This window comes from Centroberyx affinis, unplaced genomic scaffold (assembly GCF_046629955.1).
Source record: "Centroberyx affinis isolate AG114_WGS23_722 - 3 ecotype Tasmania unplaced genomic scaffold, CSIRO-AGI_Caff_v1 ptg003252l_1, whole genome shotgun sequence".
In the NCBI taxonomy this organism is placed as follows: domain Eukaryota; kingdom Metazoa; phylum Chordata; class Actinopteri; order Beryciformes; family Berycidae; genus Centroberyx; species Centroberyx affinis.
This window is the reverse complement of record NW_027281278.1, coordinates 114,707-134,821: the sequence shown is the minus strand read 5'-3', so window position 1 is coordinate 134,821 and position 20,115 is coordinate 114,707. Positions and strand designations below refer to the sequence as shown.

General features: G+C 45.5%; 1 protein-coding gene across 1 annotated transcript in view; it reads left to right on the top strand.

Annotated features, from left to right (window-relative positions):
* Window positions 1-20,115, top strand: part of LOC139660220 (protein sidekick-2-like) — a 243,186-nt gene that overhangs the window by 168,420 nt on the left and 54,651 nt on the right. The window contains 5 exon segments of the mRNA XM_071538305.1: window positions 3,741-3,847; window positions 6,695-6,842; window positions 15,803-15,936; window positions 18,210-18,321; window positions 19,441-19,631. Coding sequence (XP_071394406.1) covers window positions 3,741-3,847; window positions 6,695-6,842; window positions 15,803-15,936; window positions 18,210-18,321; window positions 19,441-19,631 — 692 coding nt within the window.

The following is a 20,115-nucleotide window of genomic DNA, read 5'->3' as shown; positions in this document are numbered from 1 at the left end:
CCGCAGGTATAAAGTTGCCATGGGAACACTCCCTATAAAGTGCACCTCAATCATCTCCAGCCATGGATTACGATGTTGCCCTTCATCCCTGCCTCCCTCAGTCTCACCCTTCCTCTATCCCTCCATCTTTCCATTCCTCCATCACCACAGCCGTCCTTCCCTTCCCTGTCTCCCTTCCTCCGTCTCTGTCCCGCTTTATATCCCCCCCCCTCCTCCTTCCCTCTTTCTTCTGCCGTCTCTTTGTCACTCCCTCCATCCAATCCTTTTCTCCTGAGTGGGGCTAATTAAAGGGGACCTGACAGAGTGCGCTGTCCACAGGAACATCAATCAATCTCTGTCCAACATGGCGAGCCCCCGCTGACTCCCCCAACCTGCTGCCAGCACGACCAGCTCCGCAAAGGTTAATTGTATTCATTATATAAGGGACAGAGGGAGAGTTCGAACGGAGAGAGAGAGAGGGAGAGAGAGAGGGAGAGAGAGGCGATAGATACTCTCTAAAGTCACCCTGAAGGTTCTGCTCTAGAGCGAGGGGTGAATTCTCCACTGGCCTCTGCAAGGTTAAACTTGGAGCAGCGGCACCACCTGTCAGCTATTTCTCTCACTCTCTGCTTCCTTCCTTCTCTCTCTCTCTCTCTCTCTCTCTCGCTCTCTCTCTCTCTCTCTCTGTCTCTCTTTTTCTCTCCCCTGCTCAGTTCTATCGGCTATATGAATGGGCAATTAACACTTCTATGAAAAATATACCTTCCCCACCCTAACTCTGATGTGACTAACATTTCCACTTCTGCTGCGCCTCCTCCTCCTTTTTTTCACTCCCCTTCTTCACACATTCCCATTCCCCTCATATCCTGTCTGTCTATACATGCATACACACATACATGTGTTAATTTAGTTGATGGAATGCAGGAAAGGAGTCACACATCATTGATAGAGCCTCCTGATTAGTTGATTAAACCTTAATAGACTTTGCGCTAAAACTCATTTAGTCCACTGGGTCCGTGATGCCCCCCCAACCGACCCTGCTGCTAATGAGGTTTGATACCTCATCATTTTTTGGTACGGCTAATAACAGCCTTCTACAGACCCGCCCATTTGGCAGCACCATATACGTCCACCTCCTGTCAATCAAAGTTGGTTCTTGCCTCCCTGTCCTGCCCTTATTAATGTGATCAATGGCTGACCGCTTCTGTATTTAGAGTGGTGATGGTTATAGTTGCAGCCATTGTCTTGAGGTGGATGGTGCCATTCACTTACACACTAAAGAGGTTAATGATAATGTCGAGGAGGATGACGACGACAATGATGATGATACCACCCGAAAGGAAGAATTTAGAGATTGAGATTGTGGCCAAAGCAGCGACTGAAAGGTCAAGCTCTGTCTCTCTCTCTCTCTCTCTCTCTCTGTCTCTCTCTCTCTCTCTCTCTCTCTGTCTTTCTCCCTTCTTCGATTAGAGAGGAAGCCCTTTCTCTCCCCCACCAGATGCTGTGCCCATCTCCTTGTCTTTTTCCGAGCCTTCTCGCTTGTCTCGCCCCTTCATATCTCTTTCCTTTTTCCTCTCATTTTCTTCCCCCTGTCTGAGCGGATCTCTTTACCTTCTCCCAGTCTATTGTGTCTATTGATTGCCATCTGAGGTCAATAGCTTTTTAAAGCACCCAGATCGAAACAGAGCATTCAACTATCTCCCTCCATTCTCTCGTATTCTCTCTCTTGCCTTCGCTGCCTTGCTTTACCGGACCTGTGTGTCTCATTGAACAAGGCGTTTGGTCGGTATGCTTAAGCCAAAGCTTGTAAACATAAATAAAAATTAGACATGTTACATGAGTGAACAGGCTGGGGACAACACACAGGGGTCATAAGGAGTAGCTTTGATTATAAATTGTGATTTACAAAGATTTGCAATATCTCTCTCTTCTTGGCAGGCATACAGTTTTTAAATAGGACAACAGCCTTACTAAATTTCCTTCAAGCAGCTTGTTGACACCTCTGAACTTCTGAATTTCTTCTCTTTGACTTCGTTTTTTGTGTACATGTGATCATCCCAAGAGTAAAAATTTTTTTTTCGTGAAAATGTTAAATCAAAAGAACTTTTCAAATAAATTGCATGTGGTTACTATAGAAACCAACAGACCATCGCTGAAGGTTACACTCATCAGACAGCCTGTTAGGCAGTGTGCTAAGCACTCTTGAGCGCACAATATGTTGGGATGTGAAACATATAAAGTTAGCTGTAATTAACAACTTCTGCATATTGTACTGTCATCTATATGTCATGAGAGACTTTATGTGGAGCCACCGTCGAAATTTCCCGCCTCATGTATCTCCCATCGTGTAATCATCTAATAGTTATTGGAGAGCTGTTTAGAAGTTTTTAGAGATGATGGCTGGCCTACTGAGCAGCCTGGTTTGATCCCAATTTGAAGCACATCAGGCTGCCTCTCTTATTTTCACACCATTCCAAATCCCTGAAATTACTTACTTTTTGATTCAAAGTAGGCAAAAGCCAGACTTTATCCAAGTGCTACTGAGGTTATCTCTCACTATGCCCTGGTGTATTGCAGATATGGGAAACACACATGCACTTGTGGACATGTGCGCGCACGCACACACACACACACACAAACACACACACAAAAAACATTGATCACTGATGAGTATCTACAGCAGTCTCTCCCTTTAAGAAGCCAATAGACTGGATGTTAGTCCAATAGTGATGCTATCCAGCTAGAATCTACAAGCTGTTATGGGAGGGGGGCACGTGGGGACAGTGTGGGTACATAAATGCACACAGCCACACGCACACACACACACACACCCAGACACACACACATAGCCACAATGCTTTTTACCCTCAGAAATATCTCCAACATCAAAAGAGAAAAGAAAAAGAACTGGCAGTGTTCCAAACCTGAAATGAGAGCCACCTCGTTTTGCTTCTTTCTATTTCTGAACTGAAGAAGCTGAGTTAGTACCACTTATTATTTTGGCATCACTCGGATTACCACAGCCAACCACAGGCTAGTCTACATACAGTTCATGACACACAGCATCTGTGCAAAGTGTATGTTACGCTGCCCCCACATGGTGAGGAGGCAATACTGCAGCTATACAGCTGGATGCTGAAGTCAAGGTCATGGGGAGAGTGTCAACTGCTGGAGACATACCATTTCACCCATAGTACCAGGCGAGTGTGTGTGTGTGTTGTGTGTACAAATATGTACAAGCACACAGGGTATTCTGATACAGGTGTTTGTTATTTATGAATGTGCGTGTGTGTGTGTGTGTGTGTGTGTGTGTGTGTCTTGAGGGAGTTAAAGCTCCTCTCTGAGAGCCGGTTAGCCTCTCGAGAATCATTATCATTGGAATAAACAACGGCTAAGCTCTGATGTCCTCTCTGCCCTTGCTCCTCTATTAGATGTTCTTAACTGGTGATTGTGAAGTATGTGATGTTCCTCTGGTCTGTGTGTGTGTGTGTATGTGTGTGTGTGTGTGTGTGTGTTTAACTGTGTGTGCAAGCATATGTGCCTATGTGCATATGTGACTTTCCAGCGTGTGTGCTTACATTTTTGCAAGTGTCTATGTGTATACACTTACATAAATACCCTGTTTTAGTTCTACTTATGGCTTAATTAGTTTACTGGTTTATTTCACTTTAGAAAAATCCTCAGCAGTTGACACTGCAGTGGCAGCTGATCTTATCTGATGTGTGTGTGTGTGTGTGTGTGTGTTTGTGTGCATATTGCAGGTACCTGATCCCCTCCCTGGACCGCTCCCATGCTGGCTTCTACCGCTGCATTGTCAGGAACCGGGTGGGAGCCTTGCTGCAGAGGAGGACAGAAGTACAGGTGGCCTGTAAGTACAGTAGCACTGCTTCACTGTCAGTGGTTACATGTGGAGGGGGTGAAGCACATGGATGGATGGCTAGATGGATGAGTGGAAAGATAGACAGATGGACAGATGAATAGACGTCAAAAGTTTGGACACACCTGATTGAATGTACTATGTTTTTCATTATCTTAAAGGCATTTTGATCTAAAGGCTTATGCTTAAATGCTTGAAATTTGTTTCAAATATAAATAGTGAAGTTGATGCGTATGTATGAATTTCTTTCCAAAGCCTTTGCCTTTCCATCAAGGCAAAGGATGTCTACTTCAAAGCATCTAAAACATAAGATAGTTTTGATTTGTTTAACATTGTAGTGTCATCATAGTTTTGATGTCTTTACTATTATTCTAAAATGTGGAAAGTAGTAAAAATACAGAAAAATGCATATGTCCAAACATTTGACTGGTAGTGTACATACACACATCTATCTACGTACATAAATACATAGGCTATCTCACTTAGGCTGATGTGAAAAAATAATTAGGGGACTATTCATAGAGAGATACTGTAGATCAATAGAGAGGGAGAGAGAGAGCAAGAATGTGTGTATTGTGCGTGTGTGTGTGTGTGTGTGACTGCCTGCAGAGTAAACAGTGTGCCCACGCTCTGTTTGGTGCCTTTGTATCAAGGACTGACTAGGGAGGGACAGATGCTGGCAGGGTGAAAGATCTACCTGCATCTCATTCGGGGCGCTATCTACCCGGACAGCTGTTCCACTCAGCATTCTCATTAGATTGATTGTCTTGCCGTGGTTGTTTTTAACTTTACTTCATTTCAATATGACCGCCGCTTATTTCATTCTCTCTCTTTTGTCAACAACATCTGTTGTTCCCTGGCAAAAAAAACGGGGGGCTCAGATGCACGGCGCTTTCCGTAAATTTTCAGCGCGGGCCCGGGCCGCCGCAGCTCCCTCGTCTTGTTAACGAGCGATTACGGACACGCCGCCGAGGTGTCTGGAGTGGTGTCACGCTAAATCCACCACGCCCCACCCCACCCCCACCCCCCCACCCCTTCGCCTGCCCTCCCTGGGTATGGCAGGTTCATTGGCTTCCCCTTGTTCCAGGGACATGTGAGTGGATGTGACATGCCGCTGTACCTGACTGAACAATGCAGTCAACCAGGCGTGAGAGAGAGAGAGAGAGAGAGGGATGGGAGGGGGGCAAGAGAGGGCCTAACACTCCCACCGGTCTACTTCTTTAGTGTTGCACAAACACAGTGTCACTGTAGCCTACTGCCTCCTTCTGCAACTCCTCTCTCCTCCACCAAGCTGACTCTCTGTTGCTCCCAATGCTTTGTTTCTCTTTGTTCTGCTTTTCCCCCCGTCTCCCTGTCTCTTGACTTTTTCTGTTGTCTGCCCACCACCGCTTTCTATTTACATTTTGGCTTCCACCCCACTGTTATTCTATTTCTCTCTCTTTCCACCTCTTCCCATTTCCATAATTCACTTCTTCGCCCTCATCAGTTGCCGATGAAGGGGTATGGACGGTGAGACGGGGTGAATGGAGAATTAAGGACACCTGCAGAAGAAGATGAGATAGAGAGGGTGGAGAAAAGGGAAGACAAGGAGACAGAGATGGAGAGATATTTTTTGCAAGCTATTCCATTGAGGCAGCACAATTAGGATTGCAGAGACACACCTCTGAGAAAAGGAAACATGCCGAGGCATTAGAGATTAGAGAAGTGGAGGGGGACATCACATTGCCGAAACCGCAGATCAAAGTCGGGGGATTTGCACACTTCCCCGATTTTTCGTTTAAGCTAAGCACCACAGCCGCACCGCAAAGCCAGATTACCTTTTTTATTCTCTTTGAAAGAGAGCGAGAGAAATAAGATTGCCATCGACCACTATCGGGATGCACAGCCACTCCAACATCCCTAGTTCAAAGCCCAAACCCCGGATTCCTGCGTGTTTCAAAGATGTTATTATTTCTAAAGTGTGTTATGACTTAATTGAGTGTTTGATGTAATATTCAAGTGATTTTAGTAGAGTTTCCTTTGATTGTTCACCTTGACTTGACGAGGCAGATAGATGATGGAATGATGACTTATGTGAGACTCTCCTAGCCTCTCATGTAGCAAAGCGCCGAGCTTTAGGCACTCAACTGTGACTTGCTCAGAACCTGCACTGTGTTTCTCTCAAACAACCTTGGAGGCAAACGACAAAAGGCAAACTATGCTTGTTACAGTTCTCCTATAAAAGTCGACTGTCAGCATCAGCCAATATGATTGCATCAGAGAATTGCCACAGCCAAGATCGAAGCAACAATCAAAGCAAGACCTGACTGACGGGAAATCCTGAATAGTTCCTTAACTTCCCATAGAACTCACTTGCAATTAGACAGAGCATAGAATACAAATACTGGGCCATTGGAATGGATGGAACATATTAGAAGATAATAGAATAGTGACAATACTGGTCATGTACTATATTGACTTCCACACACATTTAGAATGGGATGTGATGAAGATTGATTGCCATCGGTGCATACACACAGGAGAATATGGAATATGAATATGAGTCAATCCAGCGTCCCCTCTGTGTCCCTCAGTGAGTCATTACATCTTATTTCCAGCCTTTCTCACTGTACTGGAAACCATGGCAACTGCTGTGCGCTGTCCATCAAAGTGGCTCCATATAACACTTCAGCACAGAAAGCAGATGGCGGAAGTTCTGCGGGTACAAAAAGTCAAATTCGAGAGAGAAAGGAGAATTGCACCTCTGACTTAACATTCCCTTTCCTTTTCTTACTTCTTACTTTCTTACTTTTTGTGACTTCTGTTTTGTTCTCCCCCCACCCCCCCGTCTTCCTGTAGTTATGGGCAGTTTCGAGGAGGGCGAACGCACCCAGTCGGTGTCACAGGGGGAGGGTGCCGTAGTCCCGGCGCCGCGCATCCGCAGCTTCCCCCAGCCCCAGGTCACCTGGTTCAGAGACGGACGCAAGATCCCACCCAGCAGCCGCATGTAAGTCCTTTTTGGCCTTTTGTGTTCTTGTCGAGTTTCTGTGCTTCACTTTGTATTTGTGTTTGTGTGTTCCTGTGAATTATTTTCCTACGCTTTGTGTTGCGTTTGTTCCTGGGAGCCTTTTTAGTGCTTTAGTTTGACAGTGTTTGTTCCCACCTGCCGTTTGTCATTCATCTCACTGCTTTTTGATTAAGTGTTGATGATGATGGGGTCTGAATTTCTTTGGCAGATCAAGAGGCCAAGATCAAAACGGTTTTGGTGAAATAGAATTGCCCCATTGTTTCTCACTTTTATTTTCAAAGAAAAACTAAAAACAGCAAAGTGAAATTGCTTCCAAAGCTCCATCGCTATGGTGAGGCATGATCTGTATCATCATTTTGAGAGGGGTCTTATGCTCTCTTTGAGATGTCCTCTCAAGGCTCCTTCTACCTCAACTCTGCCTCTTTCTCTCTTTATCTATCTATGTCTCTTTCTCTCTCTCTCTCTCTCTCTCTCTCTCTCTCCAAATGGAGGCTGTGTTTCCGAGGTCAGCTATCAGTGTTTGCCAGCCAGCGGCAGCATCCATCCAGCACCATCAGCCCCCGAGCCGCTGACAGCCTCAAATGGGATTCTTGTTTTGCTTTCCCATTCTCTTCACTTAAAATGGAAGGGGGTAAATGGAGAGGTGGATTGGGAGAGAGGCACTCTCTCTCTCTCTCTCTGACTCGCTCTGCGGCCCAAGCAAGGAGCACTGCTCATTTTCAGTGCTATGATTGGTTCCAAGCGAAGGGTTTTGTTCCAATATGCTCAGTGTCCAATCTTAGAAAAATTGAAAATTGAAAATGAAACTTAATGATACATTAAAGTTTATATATTTTCCAAAAATACAGATCGAACGGTCCTCAAGAATATTACTGTTTTGCACAATTTTCAAATGTTAGGCACCGCTTTTTACGAGCTGAAGCAAAATAAGGATAGATATTATAACTACCATTAGGCTACATAGCTCCAGTCAAGGTGACAGTGTTTTCTGATTGTTTTTTGGCTCTCTTTTTGTGTTAGGCATTTGTATTAGACCTTGTGTTCATAGGTGTGTGCTTGTGTGCCTGTGTTTGTGCACAAATCCATGTGTTTCTGTGTGTGCGTGTGGGCATTTGTGTGTGTGTGTGTGTGCGCGCACGCGTTAGAAGGCACTTATCCCCATCTCATCATGTCTGCATTTTTTCACAGTGGGAGGTGACCTTGCCCTGTGTTAGAGTGAATCTTTCTTATCAGCTACTCATCATCAGTAATCATACGCTGACCTAGAATGACAATGAGACAAGGGCCTAGACTGAATGGGAAGCGGAGGGGCCTAGGATGGCCGCGGGTAGGCCAGCCACTTGGGTCTGTTCCGTCTTGTTGTGTAAATCTGGATTGCTTTTGGGTAGCAGTGAAGTTGTTGGACAAAGTCAGGCAGCAGTCATCAGTGACTTGCAGAGCTCGGCGTACGCAACAACAACCGTCTCACATTCCTCAAGGGGAGCTGTGAGTAAATGAAGCAAACACCTATTTGGTATTTTAAGAGATTGCTGTTTTGAAGGTGAGTTGGAAAGTTTGGTGGCTGTCCAGACTTTATCAACTTGATCAAATTCTTTGATGTTTTTTTTTTTTGAGAGCAAAAAAACAAAGTACATCAAAGAACAGCAACTGTTCCAAATTCAGACACTCTTTCAACTCTTTATAAATTCCACATTTCTCTCATTCAACTCCTCCCTTTCTGTATGTGTCTTTCTTCCTGGCTCTTTCTGTCTCTCAATTTCTCTCTCTTCTTTTGTCTATCTCTTTGTCTCTGTCTCTCTCTGTTTCTCTCTCTCTCTCCTTTCTCTCTCGCTCTCCCTCTCTCCCTCTCTCCCTCTTTCTCCGTCCTTGCTTCCTGCCCTCTAGCTATGAGCATGCTAATTTCATGCGCACTACCAAGGTCACTATGTGCAAATGAGCACCGTTGATAACAGCCGTTCTTTTTTTATTGAAAATCATTTAATTGAATTTGATTTGTGCCACTGGCATCGGCTCTGTAGAGGCATCAAAGTCTCACTACTGCGGAGAGCAAGAGAGAGGGAAAGACAGAGTTCTGCACCAAACCAACATTGGTAACCTTGATGAAGGCTGTCAGCTGCATGGTTTCCCTAAACATTGTTGCAATAGCATTCTATGCCTAGCGCAAGGTCTATGGGAGTCAGGTGTACATACAGTGCGGCACACCATTTCATCCTCACAATAGTCGGGCTTATTGGGGCCAAGCAGGCCCCAATAGGGAATAGCAATGAAGGAAGGGAAAGACATGCGGATAATGCGGTGGACTGCAGCCATGGTCACTATTTCCTCTTCCATTCACAATATCTCCATTACTTTTCCAATGGGTGCTTTTACCCCCCCTCTTTCTCCTCCTCTCTGTCTCTTCTCTCTCTCTCTCTCTCTCTCTCTCTCTCTCTCTCTCTCTCTTTCTCTCTCTCTCTCCCGCTCCCTCCATCCCTCCTGAGGTGTCATAACTGTAATTTGCAGGCTCTCCAGGGTTCCCTCTCGCTGCTTCTCTCTGTGCTCTGCTTAATCACACCTCAGCCATAGAGGAGAGGGAAAAAAAAACACCTAGACCCAGAATAACTGCGGTAATCACCTCCAACCAATCTAACAGCTAATAAAAATGACTGTTGTGTGTATGCCGCTTCCTCTGCAGGCTCCTATACTTCTGGTGCGTTACTCCTCACATTGTGATGACATTCTCGTCGCGATCAGCTGTGCAGGCAGCTTGGGTCGGGTCGCCGGGAGTTGCTTCTTAAAACTGTGTCACATGGGGTACCAGCGGGTGTTCTTGCTGTCTGAGTTTCCCTACAGCAAAGAGAGGGCAGCAGACTGGAAATCACTCCACGGAGACACTGGTGGATTCCAAGGACTTTTTTGAGCCGCTCTGGCCCTCCTGGGTGCGTAAAGAGATCTATAGGCTCTGTGAATTCTCCATTTTGGCTCCCCTGTCTCCAGTTTCCCCATAACAGAGCAATCTCTCAGTGTGGCCCTGTGACTGTGCGTTCTTTGCCATGTTGCCTTTGCAGCTGTTGTTCTTGGCATGAGCAAAGACTCCTGTGCTCTCTCTCAGTTAAAACACCCTTGTCAAAAAAAAAGTCTGAAGGATTAATTTTTTTGTAGTTGTTCTCTCTGAAAGTCTTTTATTGTACTATTCTGGTCTTCTTTGAGACGTTAGCCTAGATTCAAGAACTCAGCTGTAACCTTGTTGCACCTCCAAGCTGAAATTTTCATCCATTTTTATTTCAAGCTGGAAATTCTAATTCCACACTGCATCTCCAAATCACTTTTTGACAGTTGACTGGCAATGTCTTGATAGATGTGGTGTCTTCGGTCTAGCTGCTCTGCAATGGATTGGTTCAGCCTGGGTCCTAACCTCTTTGTTATGCAGTGGTGTAGAGCTGGGTGCGAGGAGAAAAAGCACTTATTTAGCCCTAATAGTCATTATTCTTCCTTTATTGAATGGGAATGCAATTGAAAGGGCCTTTTCCATTCGGCCGGCGTGATTTGTTGTGTTATTTTGGAGACTTAATGTGGTGTATAATCAGAGGCTCCTTCGGTAAACACATTTGCCAGGAATTGTAGGGCTGCCGGCTGGAAGGTGAGTCGGGTGCTGGGCAGGACGGAGGATCGCGTCCTCTCACTATTTCACCTCTGACAATAACTGTTTTTTTCCCCACCACCTGGGTTTCTCTTCCGGAAACTTCTCTTTTCCCATTGACATTTGTGCATGGATTTATCTGCATTACACTGCAAACAACCTTGTAGAGGTGTCCGTTGTAAGACAGAACACAAGGCCTGACTTGGGGAAGTCAGCGGGAGGACATCCCTGACACACACATCGCAATTACCCCGAGTAATCTGCTGTAGCTACTGATCAATTAATGGCCCCCGCCTGTGACGCTCGGGCCCTGTCAGTCTGCTATGGATTCCCCATTAGTCACCGAGCCCAGTGAATAGCCAGGCCCCTTCCTCTTCATTTGCCTATCGCCTGCCCAGTATTAGCTGTGAACCCAGCAACCTGCAGGTCAGCAGGAAGGGGATTTCAAGGAGAGGCAGCACCAACATTTGTGAGGAGCTTACAAATGTTTATGAATGGATGAATGGATAGAAAGACAGGTTGTTATGCAGATGGCTGAATGAATGTGGATGGATGGATGGATGGATGGATGGATGGATAAGTGTGTGGATTGATGGATGAATAGATGAGTGGGTGGATGGATTAATGGATGGCTGGTTATGGTTGTTGTTGTTATGAATACAATGTTTACTGGGCAGATCAAGGCTGATTTTTAATGGTCTTTGCATAGTTGATTTAGAGGGCAGTATCTGTTTTTTAGGGGCAATCGAGACACATACAGCACATGCAGAGTTTTTTTTGTTTTTTTGTTTTTTGAGGTTGGTTTTCTGAACACTAAACCAACCGCAAGCGACAGGGAAACAGAAACCGAGCAGTGAGCCACAAATCTCTAGTTCATGCCCCCGGTGAGAAAACAAGTGGCTGTTTTCATGAGCAACACTCCCTCACCTCCTCTCCTCCTCCCCCTCCTCCCCCCCCCCCCCACTCTTCCATCTCTCCATCCCCAGGAGCTGTGGCTTTTTCATCACAGGTCTATCGAGCAGTGGGGCATACAGCCTGCTGCTTATTCTCTCTCTCTTTCTATTTTTTGCATGATTCCTTCCTCTCTTTCTGCCTTTCTCTCTTTTCTCTCTCTCTCTCTCTCTCTCTCTCTCTCTCTCTCTCTCACCCTCCGTCTGCTGGCTGTGGTTTGAGTCATGCCCCAGCCAGCCATGTGAGCCGCTTGATCCCGCCGACCTCTCTCTCTCCTGGGGGAGACCGACAGCCGACCAGGGCCATTTGTCTGCGTGTAATGGAGGTCTGAGGCTGCGGACCGAGGTTAGGCCCCTCACGGCCCAGCGGAGAGGGACCACCACGACAGATGCCACAACACTCCCCAGTGTGTGTGTGTGTATGTGTCAGAACAGGCTCGGCTCTGTCACACTGTGTCAGCACTGGATTAATACGATGTGATACGCACCATGACAGACAAAGTCGGCGGTTGAACTTGATACAAAGACATCCGTGTTCTTAAACTAGTGGTTCATCAAAAGGGGTCCAGGGACCAGCGGTTCTTCCTGGGGATTCCAGGGGGTCCCATATAAAATTGGGAACTATTTCACAATTTTTTAATTAATTAGAAATTATCCCAATTTGAGAATGTATGAGGGGATTTATTCTAATCAGAGGTTACTATTATCTCCCCACGTACAGAGTAGACAGTTCTATAATCCAATCTTAATTCAACAACAACAAAAATTGATATTGTTTATTGATAGATGTTTTCATACACTTTCTGTATACATAAGCACATCTTGGAAGCAGAAATGAGGCATTTTATCTTTCACTTCTCTATTTCACTCTAACATACATCCTCCTCATCATTATTGATTAAAGTGCTGGAGAATCATTATCACACTGGCAGTCATTGAAACCTCCCCCCTTGGCGCTGAACGTATAAATAAATAGCTCCACAAGAAAGTAATTGCATATGAAGCTGGTGTCGCGTCTTGCCGACAGCAAAGCTGGGGTCTGAGTCGGCATGCAAAGCTGCATGGGAAGCCGCGATGTTCCCGAGCAGCCGTCCAGTCTGCCAGGCTCTCTTGTGGACCGCAGCTCTTTCTAGAGAATAATAATGGGAAGAAAGTTGGGCCGGAATCAAAAGAGAGAGCTTTAAAAGATGAAGGAGGAATAAACAAAAAACAGACGGAGATAGAGGCATGTTCACACATATCTGATTTGTCCTAATTTCTCAGCTCTGTGGCTTGATAAATCCCCGCACCATGCCGGATACGTGCTAAGCCATCTTTACCAGCGAGCCTCTGACAGCTGCTCACAGCACCACCGAGAGACGGGGACAGGCTGACAGAGAGACGGACCGAAATGCAATCAGAAAGAGAATGATGAAACGGATAAAAAGAAGGAAAATACTAAAACAAGAAAAACTTTGCCACAAATCACATCAGGAGGCAGACCAAGAACAGGCCCATGTCTTTACCTCTCTTAACCTGGTTCTGGGCACCCCCCCCCGGCACTGTCCCTTGGTATACAGATGTGGAAAACCATTCAGGATAATTAGCCTAATTTTAATTTCTGCCCGCATCATATGGTCTTTGATCCCTCGGGCCAAGCGTGTGTGGTGAGTGGGAGGGAAAAGCGGGATCTGCTGGACGTGCCATGTAAATGTTTCGGATGGCCCCCCACTGCACCAGCCTTGATTACAAGCTTGGGAGGGAGAACACGCAGCGGGGGAGCACATTAGAATCAACAAGCAGCGGAAAAAAGCCCTGCGCTGTCACCAACATGGATGAAATCAAGACTTGTCGTTGTATGTGGTAGATGATGGCGGAATATTGAAAAAGAAATGAGAAAGAGTAAATGCTTGTCAGATAGTGGAGAGATAATACAGTGCATGGCAGTATCCCAGGGAGGATATAGTCTCTGTATGGTCGGTCATTATAGAGCTCTGCCTCCTATAACTTAGTAGCACTATATATTCATCCCCAACAGTTTCTCCAGCGACAGCTAAAGAAGTTAAGCCCCGAGTCGTGTCCCCGTTTTAGAAAGGTCCCGGGAAATCACCTGGGATTCATTTAGTGCTGCGGACACTTCCGTTCTGCCCATGTCCCTGAGGGGATCCATAATTCATGGCCGGGCGTCCAGGATGTCACCGCGCCAGCGAGCTAGCATTAAATATTTACCGCAGATCATAAGCCGCAGCCATTGAGGCCTGCCAGCCCCTTCAGGAAGACTGTTTTCAGTCTCAGCATGCACTGGGAATCCCAAATGAGCCCAGAGCCCGGGTCCGCTCAGAGATATTTGAAAATCAATCAGTCCAGAGATGGATCTCCTAAGTCATCATACTGTAAATGCTTACAGCACAGGTAGCTGTACACAGCATATCAGTGGCTGTGCTGTCTCAAATGCTCTCCCTCTATCCTAGGTGCTGCCCTTGCAGCCCTCAGTGTTGTGGAGATGTAATGGGAGTTTGAGCAGCTATAGCTCTTGTCAGCGTGCGTGCATGTGCACACCGATGTGTGTTTGCTTTATGTGCTCGTGTGTATTTTTCTTGCTTCCCCCATTTATATCCTGCGCGTATTTTTTCTCCTTCCATTTCTCATTAGCTGCCTGGCTCCCTTGATAGGGCCCAGCAGGTACTTAGATCCCCTACTGACTGAGAAGCAGGTCAGGATGGAGGGATGTGTGAATGGAGGTGTGGAGCGTGGTAGAGTGGAGGAAGAGAGGAAGGAGAGGTGGTCATCAGCAGTGTAGCAGGTACATAGGGCTGACGCACACGCCGCAGGGGTTTGTCGGCATGACCCAGCCGCGGTGCTTAACAGGAACCCATCATTATTCACAACAACACAGAACTTCGGACACAGATTGTGAAGTAGTCTTGCTGAGGATCAAACTTTTTTTGTTTGTTATTGATTACTAGGATCACCGTTATTCCAGATTTAGCACGGCCAGTAGTTCTGGGATCTTAGAAGAAAAAGTGAAAAAGAGGAGCATAAAAATGTCACAGAGAATTGGGGGGGTGCACATTGTTTGCCGAGCAATGTGCACTTGAGTGTGTGACAAATGCAAAAATGTGCACATATCCTTAATGTATGAATAAACTGTTCTCATATATGAATTATGTGTGTGTTTGCGTGTATGTGTGCGTGTTTGTGTGTGGGGACATTTCCTCTCCACAGCTGTGTTTTCGCACAGTCCGTCGGTAGCCGTGCATCTTTCAAGGCAGAATACCAAACACCACTTCCGCATGATGACCACATCAGCATTCAGTATCTGGGAGGAGTGGGAGGGGGGTAGAAGAGATAGAGGAAGCAGGAGGGAACGGTTGATGGAGGGATAGGGCCGAACAGAGGGACAGAAAGAGATGTGGAGGAAGGAAGGCGCCCAGTCGGAACAGGCTATCTACCTCCAGATTGTCGAACAGGCGCTGATAATAAGAAAACATCGATTGTAAACACGGTCAGAGGGCTGTGACATGGGGGAGGAGAGAGGAGGGCAGAGGGCTTTGGGGGTTTTCGCCTCACCGGTTGGCACATTGACGAGGGGAGGGTCCATGGGAGGACTTAATAGAGACAACAGGACACCGGGTATTAGCCCCTGAGGAACACCTGCTGAAAAATGGATCATAGCTTATTTATTCAAGCATCATTTCAGCAGGCAACTTGGAATACATTATCGTTTATTGCCAAAAATGGTTTCCTGCCAAAATACATCAGAGAGTTACAGGCCACAGGAAGCGGAGGGGTACAAATAGCCAATTAAAAGCTTGGGGTTATTATGCAGGGCTATCATATTTCAGAGTAGCCCATAAGGAGAAGTATGAACAGGGGAGGTTGTCAATATTTCTACCTTGCACAGTCAGCACTAACACATTGTTTACACATTGTAAATCAATATACCTAATGCTGCTTGAGCGGTATAATTAAAACGTTAAAATGTTTAATGCCCTTTGCAGCGGTGAGTTCAAGTGAAGTGCGGACAGGCAACCAGACTTCAAACATATTAGCTCTAATTAGTCAGTCCCACGCAATCTTTGGCTGAAAATCCGTTATCATCACGTTTTCTCTGAGGCTTTCTTGGAACTCCTTGATCTTGAAAGAAGGCAGCAATGACTTTCTTGTCTGTTCAGTTCAAGGAATATTGTGCTATGGGACATCCTGGTGGCACAGCAGGCTAAGGCACACGCCATTTTCTTACATTCTTAGCTGTATCTTTTTGGGGGTTTTTTTTAAATTCCTTTCACTGGATTCTTCACACCCATCCGTCTGACCTCGCTTCAGTTTCTACTATCTCAGAAATTCCTTAAACAAACACTAACTTGCTTCTCTGGTTGTGCCCTCCGCAGTGCCATCACCCTGGACAACACGCTGGTCATCCTGTCTACGGTGGCACCAGACGCTGGGCGCTACTATGTCCAGGCGGTAAATGACAAGAACGGAGAGAACAAGACCAGCCAGCCCATCACCTTGTCTGTGGAGAGTGAGTAGCGGAAGCACCCACACATACCATATGAGGCTATGTTGTCTGACTATGATTTTATCATCTGGCTATGCTAGGACAAATTAATTGACAGGTCTGGATGCATACAAATACAAATAGATGTTGGTCACATTGCTTTTGGATCTGCAAAACTGGTTAGCCTTGTATTGCGACTGGAATTCAGCACAGTCACAACCCATCTATCTCTACATGAGAGCGAACACGGAGAGACAGAGCAGGAAAAAGTAAATGCAGAAACATTAAATAAATACAGGCAAAGGCAAGGCATAGCAGGCATTTGCAAGGCGAGTGTGGACTTGCAGCAATGTGATCACATAACATCCAGTCTTTGCATTCAAATTTCAAAAATTGCATTGAAATGACAAGTGTACCCGTAGCCGTAGTCACAAACAAACACGCACACACACACATGCATGCACAGAGGGAGAGCAAGAGAGAGTGAGAGGGACACACAGACTGCGCTACTGCCAAGTAGTTCTCAGTATTGACACACCAGCATCCTTAGCTCCCACAATGAAAACCCAAGACAAAGGTATTACGCATTATAAATCAAACCAGTTCCATGGGCTGCAGCTCAGCAGAGTGAATTAGAAGAGCAAACCTAACGGAGACAATATTATGACATGGTAGAATGGAGTTCGGTGTGGAAGAGAATGAGAAGCACTCAGGTACTGGGTAAGATATTACAGTTGACAATACGAGGGAGCAGACGTAGCCTGCGGCACATATGGAGAACAATGGCTGAGTTGATTAAACCAGCACTGGAACACACACACACATATATATATACACACACACACTGTCTTGAAGGAAGAGGGAGAGAGAGGCTGTATGTTACATATGGCTGGTTCAGGTTAGATAGAGAGCTGGGTAGGGGGTCTCAGCTCAGCAGGACTAGGGGACACATGCCATGAATTTATATGTATGTTCCGCAAATGCACCACACACTCACTCACACATACACACACACACACACACACACACACACACAGAGAGCGATATCCAAGCTGCTGGGATAGCTGATAGCAAGGGTTATGCGTCCTCCACAGGGGACCGTGTGTGTATGTGTGTATTAGTGTGCGCGCATGCATCCGTGCGTGTACGCATGTGTGTGTCTGTCGGTATCTGTATGCCACAGCAGCTGTTCCTGCAGCGACGCCCCTGACACTGCATTTCCCATGAGCTTTCCTGGCTCCACTTGTACCGCCTAAGTCTTGGCAAAGAGGGAAGGATAAGGAGGAAAAAGAGGAGAACTCGGAGAAGTGTAGCATTTTATTTTCACATTGTAGTTTCCGTACTCGGGACAAAGTTTAAATACTTGAATCAAACTTCAGCAAAGACCATAGGGAAGGCTGTTTTGTCCCTGACATTGTTTTAGCTTCACACTACCTCTCCACTGTCGAAACCGGTGCTATTGTAAGTACATGACAGCTCATTTTTAAGAATTCATAGATTTGTCAGATATACAGCAGTGTTTTCCCAGTGGCTGCCAATCAGACCATGGCCTTGTTTAAGGCGTGTGTGTGTGTGTGTGCACATGTGCCTGTGTACAGCATCTAATGACCCCAGATTGGTAAGATTGAGCCGTGACAACCCCTGAAGCTACGCCTGACATGCGCGGCCACGAGCGCACTCCCAGGGCATGATGGGATTGACGGATCAGTGTGAGTTTATCACAGACATGACACATCTCGAGCAGCACACACACTGCTCTCGCTGCCATGGGCTGCCTGTCTCTGAGACTCACGACTCGCACGCGCGCACACACCTACACAAACACACACACACAGACTGACTCACACATCCGAATATTCACACACACCGACTCATTCGCCCCTCGTCTCCTTTAGCGTTGGTGTTGGCCGGACAGGATTTTTCTATCGCTGCTTCTGGTTCGCCAGCACACATCTTATTACACACAGCAAGTGCACTGTCCTGTCCTGTCAGGCTTTTCTCTCTGTCAGAACTCAGAGGCAGCATGTGCAGCAGGTCAGTTCCAATATTTCACATCGACGAGCACCCACAGAGTGCAGTGTGTGGAAATGAAATGTATAGGACAGTGCTGTCCAGAAAACCACACTAAATCTCCCAGTGGACTCACCACCTCCGCTCTCTATTAGATACACATATATTCTGTAGAAGGCACATATGGTGTTGACGGGTGCACTGCATAGTTCACTGTTCCCTGATTAACTTTTGCGTGTGTGTGTGTGTGTGTGTGTGTGTGGCTACTTCCCTGTCTGTCTATCTAGATGTGGGAGGTCCAGCAGATCCCATTGCCCCCACCATCATCATCCCTCCCAGGAACACCAGCGTGGTCACCGGCACCTCAGAGGTCACCATGGAGTGTGTGGCCAACGCCAGGTAAACATCCTGGAACTGCAACGCCACGCAGCTATTCGATAACCCACTGGGGATTCACTTGATGTTCATGTTTTGAGTCTATTTTGGTAGCACATTAGACAATAGCAAGTCGGGATGGGATGATCTGCTTATCTCATGATACAATTCGATACGCGATATGGGGTTCAGCATTCAATGCAGCCACAATACGATGTAATAAAAGTTCAATGATGACAAAGTCTGTGCAGAATTTTATTTATTTTCTGACACAAAAATCTTTCTAGCGATGGCATTGGCTTGCTAGAATGTAAACAACAATTTAACAATGTCATTACAAAGTGCCAATAATATAATTTGGATGTAGAGGTTGTGAAACCATCTCATTTGTGATGACTGCAGCAGAATAAAATGGCTAATATCGATTCATTTTTTTGCCCCACGATAACGTAGTGTCAGATTTTTGTATTACAATATATTGAATTTCGATATATCGTCCCATCCCTAATTGCAAGTGCTGAAAACAGTTGATAATCCCCTCCTACGTTTTGGTGTCCCAGGGTTTCTGCCTCTCCACAGATAAAATTAATAAATTGTGCACTGCATAAAAACCATCTTCCATCATAACAACTCCTTTATTGTCATATTCAGTCTTATTTTTCTTACGAGTGAAACCAATGGGGTGAGATAATTCTATTTGTTTCCAATACAGTTTCACTTGTTTCTGAATTTTTTTGGGGTCAATATCTTAACAAGGCAGAACAAGGCAGATCACTCCACTATAACCAAGATAATGTAACTTGATTCAAGATGTTTACTTGCATTGGAAACAACTGGAATTATCTCAACTAATTGGCAGATTTTTCTTATGGTTTTAAGAGAAGTAAGATTTTAAGATTCATTACTAGATTAAATTACTTATTAAGATGGATGTTTGTTGCAATGTGTGGGAAAAGTGTATGTTTTTTAACCAGTGTTGCAGAACCAGAATCAGAATCACTTTAATTACCAAGCACATTACCATAAATCTATAGAATTGCGCAGAGGCATATTGACAACTTGGTTATTTCAAAGTACTTACCACACACACACACACTATCAGTCTACACGTGCCTTATTTTTCATTCCTGCTCCTTCCTTTAGACCTCTTATCAAGCTGAGTATCTCATGGCGTAAGAACGGCGTGTTGGTGACCAGCGGTCTGAGCGACTACAACCGCCGGCTGACCATCCTCAGCCCTGTGGTGAGCGACGCCGGCTACTACGAGTGTGAGGCCGTTCTCCGCAGCAGCAGCGTGCCCTCGGTCAGCGCGGGAGCCTACCTGCATGTACTAGGTACGAATTAAATGATTCTATACCAATGTGCTGGGATAGAGTTGACCAAAATCCTATTTGCAAATTATGTGTTTGTTTTAACCTCCCTGGACTAAATGATGGGTAGTCAATCGCAGAAAATCCCATCCTGTATTCCAAATAAAATAAAAAAAATCATGAAATAAGCTTAAAATCACTAGACAGCTTGTCATTTTTTTGCAGTGAAGCAGGTTAAAACAAGCACTGAGAATGATTTGCAGGTTTGACCCAGGTTTGGTACTGGGTAAGAATACTGGGACCTAGCAGGACTTGATAAGAAAATACTGTGACCTATTTATAACAGCCCTGCTATATGTACTAGGCAATAATACTGTCAGCTACCTAGATTTACTAGGTTAGAAAATAACTATTACGATAGATCTATTACGATAGAAGATATTGCAGCCTATAAATATGTAATTTGTCAGAATTTATAATCTGCATTTATAATCTTTTGACAGCGCTG